The sequence below is a fragment of the Clarias gariepinus genome, chromosome 12 (genome assembly GCF_024256425.1).
Source record: "Clarias gariepinus isolate MV-2021 ecotype Netherlands chromosome 12, CGAR_prim_01v2, whole genome shotgun sequence".
Classification (NCBI taxonomy): Eukaryota; Metazoa; Chordata; class Actinopteri; order Siluriformes; family Clariidae; genus Clarias; species Clarias gariepinus.
In genome coordinates, this window is record NC_071111.1 from 5,351,348 (window position 1) to 5,365,289 (window position 13,942).

At 37.8% G+C, this 13,942-nt stretch overlaps 2 gene segments (V, D, J or C); one reads left to right on the forward strand and one right to left on the reverse strand.

Moving 5' to 3' along the window:
- Window positions 1-3,338: 3,338 nt before the first annotated feature.
- On the reverse strand, window positions 3,339-4,569 carry LOC128534703 (immunoglobulin kappa constant-like). The segment is given in 3 exon segments: window positions 3,339-3,658; window positions 4,331-4,382; window positions 4,561-4,569. Coding segments are annotated over 3 exon segments (381 nt in total).
- Window positions 4,568-5,043, forward strand: LOC128534704 (Ig kappa chain V region K29-213-like). The segment is given in 2 exon segments: window positions 4,568-4,616; window positions 4,715-5,043. Coding segments are annotated over 2 exon segments (378 nt in total).
- The last annotated feature ends 8,899 nt before the right edge of the window (window positions 5,044-13,942 follow it).

The window sequence follows — 13,942 nt, forward strand, 5'->3', positions numbered from 1 at the left end:
TCTACTATAAATTTAAAGAACACAAGATATAATATGACACAAAACCCTACACGCGTCTTTTCTAATTACACGTGATAAAATCTAAAGGCTCACTGTGTTAACATTTATTTTGTTTAAATTTGATCCTAATAAGATTTAATTTAATTTGAATTCTACATTTGTACTGTCATTTTAGTTCTGTGATTATAAATTTGTTTAACTACAATGTTTTACTTGATTTTATCCGCTACTACGTGCAGTTCTAAAACTCTGTGTCTCATTAATCCAGCAGAGAATGAACTAAGGCATGAGGCGTCAGCCTGTAGTTATATAGCGCCACTCAGCGGTAAAAGCCAGCAAACGCACAAAGCCAAACGGTACCGCCGAGAGCCGCGACGGTAGAACCTACATTCCGATTAAGTAACCACTGTAGATAGTATTACCTTATGCTCTTATCACCTCTAGGTTGGATTATTGTAACACCTTACTGTCTGGTTGTTCAACAAGGTGCATAAACAACCTTCAGGTAGTCCAGAATGCAGCAGCGAGAGTCCATACTCGAACTAGAACCTGTGAAATTTCGCATCGATTTTAAAATACTACTATTGACGTTTAAAGCATTAAATGGTCTTACTTCGATCAAAGGATGCAGGCTGCTTGTCAGTACCGCGTATTATTAAAACTACAGCAGGGGGCAGAGCTTTTTCTTACAAAGCCCCAAAGTTATGGAATAGCCTTTCAAATAGTGTTCGGGACTCAGACACAGTCTCAGTGTTAAGGTCCAGGCTAAAAACCTATTTATTTAGCCAAGCATTTTTGTAAATTGATTTGCCATAGGTAAAGGAGCAGATCTGGGGGACTCATGGACGTAGAGTATTAGGTGAACTGGTATGTTTAGATGCTGTCTTCCTCACTCTCATTGATCACTCAGGTTTGTTAACGTTGAGGTGATTGGTTGCTTTACATCTCAGGGAGCCCTCATGTCTGTGTTTCCTTCTGGCTCTCCCTTTTAGTTATGCTGTCATATTTAGTCCTGCCAGAGTCCCTGCTTGCACTCTGCACTAAATATACATTCACCTTATACATTGTTCGACTGTGACCATACCTAACTGTTATCTCTCCATCTCTTTTGCTCTCTTCTTTTCTGCTCTCCTCTCTCTCTCTCTATTCCTCTTTCCTTTTTCCTCTACCTATCTCTTTGTCGAGCTATACATATCACTCCTGAGCTGCCAGTGATCTAGACCGCCTCTGCCCTTTGGACCTGTCTAACTCGTCCTGGAGTCCTGCTTCTGGTTGGAGATCTTGTCGCATGGATACCCTGTGTGGTCTGCCTGGGATGCGTGTGGTGACTGCATTACACTGCATGAAAAGAGCTGTATCTGGACAAATACGAAGATGTTGGTGTCATCATCGAAGGCATCCAAGTACTTGAAAACTTGGACAATGTAGCTAATGCTTGTTCCATGATGGCTGGTCTAATTTATGCATTAAACTTGGCTTATGCCCAGGATCTAAGATATACTTTTGGAACTTGATGCAAACAAGCTGTCATACAAACTCCAGGTCTTAAAAAATAAACTCTTTTCATAGGCACTGTAACTTTAAACGAGGGTTAGGAGGCAGGACCTGTTTCGTCCAAATTGTTGCACTGCCTATTGTAGCACTTTTTTTTCACTGCTAACCAGGTGATATCAGTATTAATATTTACTTCATCTTAACTTTCGATTTCAGATGCTAATCTTCAGTTGATTAACTGCAATGTTGTTTACTGCTTTTTTTTTTTAAGTTTCAATAAGGTATAGTTTAAGAAGACTATTTTTTCCCCAAAGTATTTTTTTAAAAATCATTTAATTTAAGGACAGTATTCTTGTATTTTACTTTTTATTGGTAATATTATTTTTGTTACGTCTTTTAATGAGTAAAAAGAAGTTTTATTTTGAAAAATAAAGACAGTATTTAGATTTTCTTGATTTAATAAAATTAAAAAATTGTTAAAATATTATTTCTATAGATTTTTTTTCTATATTGATTTTTCAAGGTGTTCTTTATATCATTAAAGAAGGCTATTAATTTTTTACAAGTATGAAAAGCATTTTTGTCAATCCTTTCATTTAAAGGCTGCATGCTTTTATTTTACTTCATATTTTATTAGAATTTTAATACTATTTTGTTAAGACAGCATGCAGATTAAAAAACATTTTATTGTTGGGAAAACAATAGGAAGTGTTCATTGTAAAACATGTAAAGATGTTATTTAATAAGCAATGAAATTGAAACATTTTTCCTATCTCATTTTAAACAAAATATTAAATTTAGAGTAATTGAACTTAATTTACTTAATAGATTAAAACAAAATAACGAATGTTACATTGATTGAACTAAACAAAATTACATTAACTAATTATTAATTAATAAATAATTAATTTAGTTTTTATTTAATGCAAATGTGGACAGTAGAACTGTAAACTGAGCGAAGCTTTCAGAACATTTTTTTTGTGTGCTGTCATTTTAAATCCTATTGGAAAGAAATATTTTACCACACCAGTCCCCTTACAGAGTGCCTACTGTACTCACTACTGCTCAGCCATACAAGGGATTTTTTCTTCATGTACAGGGAAGGTATACCTGGATATACATTTATCATGGAAGTCACCTCCTCAGGTGGGGCTTAGTGTTCTGTCTGCTCAGTTCGAATTTGACCTCATGCTATACTTTATTGTTTAATTTGTGGAACAATCATTGATGTGCAATTTATTACAGTAATGTTACTAAAATCATGACTTTTCCCCTCAACCTGCAGACATCTCTAAAAGGTTTGTGTTATATTTGTGTTATGGGTCTTATAAAGGTATAAACTCTTATAATGCAGTATAAATGTACCACACTGTAATTATAACCAGTCATGTGTCAGGTATCAATAAAATACATCAAATAACTCTGACCTTTCAAACATGATAGAGATGAAAGATGAATAATAGTCTACATATTAATCCTGTCTTAAGGAGAGAGCAGTGAGGTGTAAGTGAGATTTACATGAACAGGACTGAATAGTTTCATTTCTCCCAGAATAGAACAGAAACTTCACCAGATGTTCAACTTCCTTGAGTCAAACTCACTGAAGCACAACACACAGCACTGAATCTACAGCTAATCCCACTCTCTCATCACACTGATCATTACTATTAACTCCAATAAAAGAACAGACGATGTCCAAAACTCAGCTTTATTTCAGCAAAAACTACAGGAAGAGCAACAGGACAGTGAAGAGAGTAAAGACAGAAATGTCAGCATTGTGTAGAATAGAAACTCTATTGTAGATGATCATAATCAGCTCTAAATTAAACTCTATCTTGGATCCACTAGTCTTCACACTGACTCTTTCTGAACGTGACTGAATGATTGACGTTGTTATGGGAGACCTTACAGCTGAACTCCTCCCCCTTTTCCCAGAGGTCTTTGCTGAGGGTCAGGGTGCTGCTGCGGCTGTAACGGCTGTTCTTCTCTTCTTCTGCGCTGGTCAGAACCCCGTTCTTCACCTCTGAGCCGTCCACTGTCCAGCTCACCAGCGCCCCCTGTGGAGAGTAGCCAGACAGCAGGCAGAGCAGCGAGGCCGATCCCTCAGACAGCTGCAGAGGGGACGGAGGGAGCAGAGACACGGAGGGCTTTACCACGACACCCGCTGGAGAGGAGAAACACACACACATTATAAACACATCATATACACGTCATTTACACACAATTATAAAATATGTTTGTAACTTTGTGGAACTGACTGATCTTACAGAGTAATTAAGTCTAATAAAGTTTGACTTCATGACTGAGTTTCATTGAGTATTTTATTATTTAACATCAGTTTCAGTGCAGAGACAAAACACACATGTTCCACACTGTCATTTATCTGGTCAAAATTATTTCAAACAACAAGTGTTATTACTTTATAAACCTTCAGCATATTTAACTGCAGCAAATACAAATGTAGCTGATTACAGAAATATTCATTGTTTAACACAAACACACACAGCAGCTTTCATCTGGATTTTACATCAGCACACACTAACTATATTTATTAAATCTTTATTATAGAGTAACTGCAGAGTTATTGCATGTGGAATATATAGCAAGTGTGTAATTATTACATATTTAACATCAATAATTGGAGATTTGTTTAAGAAGATTTATATGGGATCTGTTCTGATACTGAAATGTATTCCTCATCAGAGCAGAATAATACACAATAAACATCAATTATACAGTAATAAACATATATAATTTGTTTAGGTTTGGGTTAAATTATTCCCACAATTAGTAATTCTCTAGATGGATTTGGTTTTAAAAGAGAAAACACACTTACTGTTGATGATGAGTTTGGAGCCTCCACCAAAAGTCCTCCACAGTGATACATTCTAATGAACCCATCGTACAAAAACCTCCACACACACACACACACACACACACACACACACACACACACACACACACACTTTGCATTAGCAGCCCATGCTTCAGTGCTCTGTGAGTGTTTATAGCCCTGTGACTTTAACACTTCATGACTGAGAGCTGCTGCTCAGCAACTTCACCCACAGCAACCATGACTTTGATCAACGTCTTCATCTGCACACTGGCCCTCTGGACTCAAGGTGAGAGTTTAACATCAACTCACAGCCTCACACACTTCATTTCATACTAATTCTACAGCACTTTACAGCATAGAAACACAATCTATGTTTCTCTTCAGGATCCAGAGGTCAGGTGACTGTGACTCAGACTCCTTCAGTGCAAACTGTTGCTCCAGGAAACACCGTCACCATCAACTGTAGAACCAGCAGCAGTGTGTATAATAATAACTACCTCGCCTGGTACCTGCAGAAATCTGGAGAAGCTCCTAAACTCCTGATCTATGATGCTACTAGCTTATACACAGGGACTCCAGCTCGTTTCAGTGGCAGTGGATCTGGTACTGACTTCACTCTGACCATCAGAGGAGTCCAGACTGAAGATGCAGGAGATTACTACTGTCAGAGTTACCATTATATCAGTAGTAGTGTTGTGTTCACACAGTGTTAGAGCGTGGTACAAAAACCTGGGTGAGTGAGAGAGCACAGAGAAACACTGCTGCAGCTGGGAGCAACTGCAGGTGCTGAGGGGGAGGATGTGATACAGCACAATCACACACACTGTGGACGAGAGAAAACACACCACACTAACTCACTTATACATATTAGTGATTAATTAACACTAGAAGCGCCGAGCAGCGGTCATTTGACCGCAAGGGGGTAAAAAAAAAATAATACTTCACACTCGATCAATTTCCAGGACCCTCCTTTCATGACTTTTCCTAGTTCTGTGAGCTTAATCACCCTGTATGCTTAAATTTTTAAAATCGCACCAGTAAAAGCCAGTATAAAGCTATTTTGCTCTTATTTACGTGAAATCGCTGACAGCTGCGCGGCGGCATGACGTTTCCTGTCATTTCCAACCTGCGATTCTCATTTCTCTCAGCAGATGGCGCAAGGAATCGCGCATACTATCTATGCGTCATTCAGTGCGTATATGTAACTATCTCAGGTTTCATTCCATATATGCAGTTTATATATATATATATATATATATATATATATATATATATATATATATACACACATATGCTTCCGTAAAATATCGACAATTCGCCATTCGTTCTGGCGTTGATAATCAGCGATATTTTATAAGGACATTTAGGGAATTTCGCTTTACTTAATTTTATAAGGTTTTGAGAAAATTAATTAGTTTGTTCGTTCTGTTAGAAACTTCCGTGAAATTATCTCTAAAACAATATTGTTTTACATATTACATATGTAATGACCCCTCCTGAGGATATAAAGCCTCATTATTGAATGTAAATAAATCAGATCTACCACAGCAGATAATAAACTATGCTATGTCATAACCGAAGCAAACACCACGATTATGCCTCGTTTCGTTCAATGTTGCTAGGCAACGGACCACGCGCCTAATCGGCGGGAACGTGGTTCACTTGGCCGCGGTGTATTATAAACCTGCGAATTGTTTTACTGCTTATGCATAAAAGCGAGGGAAATGTGGAGGTGATGTGTGGCCACTGAATGAGAACTAAATCAAAGATTTCGGTAACTACACTGAGTGTAACATCTGCATAGTGACACTAAACAGCTGAACAACTTCACTTTCCCGTTTACCTCTGAGAAAAAAAAGCTGTATGTTGTTTGTTTATATGTAGAATGTTTATAAAAGTACAAGAAGTAGGCGCGCGCGCGCGCACAGACACACACACACACCTCCCCTGAGCCCTCGGTCAACATCTAATGACCGTCGATATGCAAATGAGTCAAGACGTAGCCTAACGTGGTGTTGTGTCGGATTTCAGCGGTCAAAGAAAGTGGAAAGACGCACAGCGATGAGTCCATGTTGTTTCACTGGTTATGACATAGTGACACTAAACAGCTGAACAACTTCACTTTTCTGTTTACCTCTGAGAAAAAAAAAAGCTGTATTTAGTTTGTTTATATTCAGAGTAACACCTTCCAACCACCTCTCATAGTCTACTGTTAGTTTTAATGATTTGGCTGAAACTAATTATCACTACATAAGTACCCCAACACCCCTGATCATGAGTTTCAGCTGAAACTAATTCTATACATGCAACAGAAAATGTAGATGCAGATTCCAAATGTATAAAGATACATGCTATATATATATATATATTCCGCTTCAGCGTGTTTCTTAATCTTTCCATATATATATATATATATATATATATATATATATACTTTTCAAATAAAATCGCTATTACTTGACCCTGAAGTTTAGTTTAGCACACAAAAACTGAAAAGTCCTTTCTGGTAAATCAACTGCATATGTAGTTTATTCACAGCAATTCATTAATAAAATGAATATACATTGTACAGTACAAGGTAAACACGAGAAAGATTACAAAATAAAAAAACAAAGAGTGTCTTCTTTACAAACAGCTTCTACTGTGCGTCGAGATGCTGAAATCCCTTGCATGTTGGCCCCTCAATTTTGTGCTTCCATTTCAAGTGGAGAGATATTTAACCAACAGCTTAGAACAAAAGAACTGTAGGTGTGATCACAACCCCCTCCGAACGACCGTGCCATCAATCACTGACCACCTCAGAAGTTCCCTCCAATGTATGCTGATGTTTTGCAAGTATTTTTGCAAAACTATGGCACTCTTTTGAGAGGTGGTTGGAATGTGTTATTTATTCATTTATTCTATTCTGTAGGGCACTAACTACACAGACCAAACTGATACCTTATTTTATTCTTATACTCATCGCTGTGCTTGTTGTAACTGAAAAACGCCGCAACTGCTTCAGGGGAGGTGTGTGTGTGTGAGCGCGCGCGCCCGCGCTGCAGCCTGTGAATGAATATGCACAGCAGAGGGACAGAGACATGAGGGACATCTAATACCTTATTGTGTAGTGTCCCTTTTTCAGCAGATTTCTCTGCTACCGCGGATCAGTTTATCAACTTGTAATATATTAATTTTAGGAATATATTAACATGTGCAGACATTTAGTTGATGGGGCGCTGCCCCTATTGCCCCTAAATAGAGCCAGCCTCGATTACACACACATACACACACACATATATATAGCATGCATCGAATACACACATATATATATATATATATATATATATATATATATATATATATATATATATATATATATATATATATATATATAGCATGTATCTTTATACATTTGGAATCTGCATCTACATTTTCTGTTGCATGTATAGAATTAGTTTCAGCTGAAACTCATGATCAGGGGTGTTGGGGTACTTATGTAGTGATAATTAGTTTCAGCCAAATCATTAAAACTAACAATAGACTATGAGAGGTGGTTGGAAGGTGTTACTCTGAATATAAACAAACTAAATACAGTTTTTTTTTCTCAGAGGTAAACAGAAAAGTGAAGTTGTTCAGCTGTTTAGTGTCACTATGTCATAACCAGTGAAACAACGTGGACTCATCGCTGTGCTTGTTGTAACTGAAAAAAAAAACGCTGCAACTGTTCAAAGTCTTTCCACTTTCTTTGACCGCTGAAATCCGACACGACACCACGTTAGGCTACGTCTTGACTCATTTGCATATCGACGGTCATTAGATGTTGACCGAGGGCTCAGGGGAGGTGTGTGTGTGTGCGCGCGCGCGCGCCTACTTCGTGTACTTTTATAAACAAACAACATACAGCTTTTTTTTTCCTCAGAGGTAAAGGGGAAAGTGAAGTTGTTCAGCTGTTTAGTGTCACTATGCAGATGTTAAACTCAGTGTAGTTACCGAAATCTTTAATTTAGTTCTCATTCAGTGGACATAAGCAGTGAAACATTCCGCAGGTTTATAATACACCGCGGCCAAGTGAACCGATTAGGCGCGTGGTCCGTTGCCTAGCAACACTGAACGAAACGAGACATATTCGTTGTGTTTGCTTCGGTTATGACATAGCATAGTTTATTATCTGCTGTGGTAGATCTGATTTATTCAAATTTAATATTGTTTTAGCGATAATTTCACGGAAGCGAGTTCAGAACTAAATCGCTGCTGCGAGACGTTCAGAAGCTTCAAATAGAATGAACAAACTAATAACATTTTCTCCATACGATATAAAATTAAGTAGAGCTTTCCTTTTTGTTATAGTACGAAGCCCCTAGATGGACAAAGGAGGAGAAAAAACGGCAGAAAAAAAGTCAAAAACTTTGGGTTATAATTTCAAACATGACTTGTTTTTTCCCTCTGACTTGTTTTTTCCCTCTTCGTTTGTCCCCTTAGAGACTCTGTAGTAGGTTTTCTCAGTTGAATATGAAAAAAAGATACCGCTTATTATCAACGCAGGAATGAATGGCGCATTGTCCAAGTGCAAGTTGATCTTGGAGCTAAACTATTTGCTTTGGGTGAAAGCGCCATCTAGCGATCATTGTGTGTCAGCAGCAGCTTCCCATTCAAAACAATAGGCGGTCAAATGACCGCTGAACCGCGCTTTTAGTAGGTGACACTGGCGCGGCGCTTCTAGTGTTAATCTGTGAGAATGATGAGAGTAGACAACCACAAACTTCCTGATCATTTCAAAATCGCCACAGATTAATTTGGTGGTAATAGGGTTTAAAAGGGAACATAATATGTATGTGTGTGTGTGTGTGTGTTTGTGTTTGTGTGTGTGCATGTGTGTGTCTGAGAGAGGGAGAAGTTTATTCATTACAGTGCACAGTTGTATTCAGTGTTCAAATTTTAGCATTCCCTGGGAATAGTGCATTAACCACCTGTCTCCTTTCTCTGATAGTCAGCTGTAAAAAGTCATTGATCTGGTCCTCGACATCTGTCTTCGACTCTCTCTTTCACTAAAAATAAAAAACAAATAATTAATGTGGGGAAAAGAAAGCAGTCTTTCAAAAAAAAAAAAAAAACTTGGCAGAATGCCAAACAGCCTTCCCCGTGCTCTTCGTACTCTCAGGCAAATTTTTATATTTTCATGCCAAATTTCATGCTACATGCGTCAGGCCAAACGACTTCACAGACATGTTTTGCTAGAAACAGAAAACAATTGTTTGGTATCACAAATCCAGCCATGAAAATAATCCATTCTTATGTCATCGGATGCTGCATTTATTAAATGGAGTAGATTTTCCCACATGTAGACCCTTACATAATCTCTCCATCAGAAATCCTGAGATTTTTAACATTCTTCAATCAGGTTCAGGAAGGGAGAGTATGGTGGAGGACATGCATTTGTAAAATGTATGTTATAGCCATCACGAAACTTCTGGAATATGTGGAAAGCTCACATTGTACCAAGTAACAACATAAACAGGAGTTTAGTAGACCATCCAGAAATGTTAGATGTTCTGTGTTTCATGGTTCCAATGAGACAAGGTAAAAAATAACCCCAAATCTGATGACCACAAAGAGGGTCACATTATCACCTCACTTGTCAGGCATGTCTATAATGACACAGTCACTAATTATGTTACAACTTCTCCTTTTCTTCTTCATTACATTGAATCTAGCTTTATCCAAAATACATTTATCGGGCCTCTCCACTGATTCCAAATCTAAGTGGATGAAAGGCTTTCCATGATAATAGATAATAGATGGTACCAGCACTGGAACATTTAACTATAATGTATTACACCACATTCCAGGTGTTCTACAATCATTTTAACATTTCTGACATCAATTGTCAATCGCAGTACGAGTAAAAGTCTGTAGTAGGGAGAGAGCAGCAGTCTGCCAAAACGCACATTCAGTACCAGTCACGGTTACGCTTTTAGCAAAAACATTGGATAATGTCATCTTAAATGGCATTTTATTTAATTAGGAATTGCTTAATTAATTATTTAAAATAATATTTATGCATAAAACAAGCTACAAAACGAATTACTTCCAACACAAGACTGAATCTCAAAACACAGGGGGATTGTACACCCTATATAACACACTAGCTTTATATTTAACATTATTTATGATTGAATCCCATAACAAGAACTGATGTTCTAAAGAGGAATAAATGGAAATATGGAGAAAAACTTATGAGGTATTAAGATGAACATTTGACAAATCTCATCTGCCTATGTATAATAATTAGCCATTTCTGCCCACCCTGCAAGACCCACAAAGCAAGCGCATCAAATCTGCTGTTTCAACATTCATAACCTGGTTGATTGGTATCAAAGGCTGGGTTAATAATTCATTAACATAAACTTGGATTAAACAGGACGAGTATGTAGCTCTAAATGAAGCTAGTCCTCCTGGATACAGCTACATACATCAGCCTCGGTTAACTGGTAGAGGAGGAGGCGTCGCAGTTATTCACAATGATAATCTGACTATTATACAAAAACACGGACACAAATTTAATTCATTTGAAGTTCTGTATAGTAACATAAGTGTAGCTACAAATATTAAGTCAGCTCAGTCGATTCCACTAATCATCATTTACAGACCTCCAGGGCCATACTCTGAATTTCTTAGTGAATTTGCAGATCTCCTCTCAACCTAGTCATTTCTGTACACAAAGTGTTAATTGCTGGAGATTTTTATATTCATTTTAAGAATCCGGAAGACCTTGTGTGTAGAGAATTTATGTCTATACTGGACTCAGTAGTATTAAATCAGTGTGTACTAGGACCCACTCATAACGCAGGTCACACTTTAGATTTAATAATATTCTTCTGATTAAGTCCAAGATATTTATTTACAACTCCATTGTCTGAAGTTATATCAGATCACTATCTTGTCTCATTTCAAGTGTGTTATTGTAATAACGTACGCACAGCGCCGCGCTACCATATAAAACGTACATTCACATCAACTATCAAACAGAGTTTTATCAGTAATCTCCCGGAACTATCAACTTTGATTAGATCACCGTCTGACCCCACAGAACTCGATCAGGCGACTGAATATTTAGAGTCGACATTTCGTTACACCTTAAATATCGTAGCTCCAGTTAAAAGAAAAATTATTAGAGATAAAAAAACTCGCTCCCTGGTATAATGATTATACAGGCACTTTAAAACAGACCGCTCGGAAATTAGAACGTAAATGGCGTCAAACTAAACTGTTAGTATTTCGAAAAGCATGGAAGGAGGGCATCCTGAACTATAGAGAAGCTCTTAGTGTAGCTAGATCAACGTATCTCTCCATTTTTATAGAAAATAACAAAAATAATCCTAGATTTTTTTTAATACCATAGCCAAATTAACCAGAAATAAGACCACTGCAGAAATCTCCACAACAACATCGTGTAATAGTGAGGACTTCATTAACTTTTTTTAATACTAAAATTGTAAATAATAGGCATAAAATTGAGGCTTTGAAACCAAACAATGTAATTTATGCTGATGTTAAACTAGCCCTGTCAGATCGGAACCTAGAATACTTTACTCCCCTTGAAAAGAATGAACTAATATCACTCTTCAATCTCTTCTGCAAACTCATCAACCTGTATATTAGATCCTATACCGACACATTTTCTTAAACAGATAGTACCAGCAATAACAGAACCCCTGTTGAGAATAATTAATTCTTCACTCAGCATTGGGTATGTTCCAAAATCTTTTAAATTAGCAGTTATTAAACCAATTATTAAGAAACCTGACCTTGACCCCTGTCAGCTGTCCAATTACAGGCCAATATCAAACCTCCCCTTTATCTCTAATATTCTGGAAAAGATAGTAGCGGAGCAGCTATGCTCATATCTACATAGAAATAACATACATGAACTGTATCAGTCAGGATTTAGGCGTCATCACAGAGACAGCACTCGTTAAAGTAGTAAATGACTTCCTATTGGCCTCAGATCAAGGTTGTGTAACCATGCTTGTATTACTCGACCTCATTGCAGCTTTTGACACCATTAACCATAGTATTCTTCTTCACAGATTAAAAAATGTAGTAGGAATTAAGGGTACAGCCCTCTCCTGGCTCAGATCCTATTTAAACGATCAGTATCAGTATGTAGATTTAAATGGTGATTATTCTGCATGTTCTCTAGTGGAGTTTGGTGTTCCACAGGGTTCAGTTTTAGGCCCACTGCTTTTTTCCCTTTACATGCTTCCTCTGGGCAACAGAGAAGAATGGTATTAGTTTTCACTGTTATGCTGATGACACACAGTTTACATCTAAGCAAAACCTGATGAGATAAAACAGATTAATAAAGTTAAGCAATGTGTGCAGGACATAAGATATTGGATGCTAATTAACTTCCTTTTGCTCAACCCAGATAAGACAGAAGATTTAGTCATAGGACCGCATACAGCTAAAAGTAAGATTCTAGATCACTCTTTAACTTTAGATGGCCTTTCTGTTCCATTAAGTGCAACAGTAAAAGACCTCGGTGTGATTATAGATTTTAGTCTTTCATTTGAAGCTCATGTAGATAATATTACCAGGATTGCATTCTTTCACCTCAGAAATATTGCCAAGATAAGAAATATATTGTCGCTAAACGATGTAGAAAAACTAGTTCATGCTTTTATAACCTCTAGGTTGGACTATTGTAATGCCCTACTGTCTGGTTGTTCAACTAGGTGCATAAACAAGCTTCAGCTAGTTCAGAATGCAGCAGCGAGTGTCCTCACTAGAACCAGAAGATACGAGCACATCACGCCTATCTTATCTTCACTACATTGGCTCCCTGTGAAATTTCGCATTGATTTTAAAATACTACTTTTGACATATAAAGCATTAAATGGTCTCACGCCGCAGTAACTGTGTGAACTGCTAGTGTCTTACAATCAGCCACGCCTACTTCGATCAAAGGATGCAGGCTGCTTGTCAGTACCAAGTATTATGAAAACTACAGCTGGGGGCAAAGCTTTTTCTTACAAAGCCCCAAAATTATGGAATAGCCTTTCAAATAGTGTTCGGGACTCAGACACAGTCTCAGTGTTTAAGTCCAGGCTAAAAACCTATTTATTTAATCAAGCATTTTTATAAATAGATTAGCCTTAGGTAAAGGAGCAGATCTGGGGGACTCATGGACGTAGAGTATTATGGTGAACTGGTATGTTTAGGTGCTGTCTTCCCCACTTTCGTTGATCACTCAGGTTTGCTGACGGTGAGGTGATTGGTTGTGATTGGTTCCTTCTGGCTCTCCCTTTTAGTAATGCTGTTATAGTTAGTCCTGCCGGAGTCTCTGCTTGCACTCTACAGTAAATATACATTCACATTATACATTATGTGACTGTGACCATACCTAACTGTTATCTCTCCTCTTCTGCTCTACCTCCCGTTCCTTCTCTTCCCTCTCTTCCCCTCTCTCCCTTTCTCTCTCTCTGTCGAGCTACACATGTCGTTCCTGAGCTGCCAGTGAACCAGACTTCCTCTGCCCTCCGGACCTGTCTGACCCATCCTGGTGCCCCGCTTCTGGTTGGAGATCTCGTTGCATGGATGCCCCGTGTGTCTCTTTGGGATTCGTCTCGT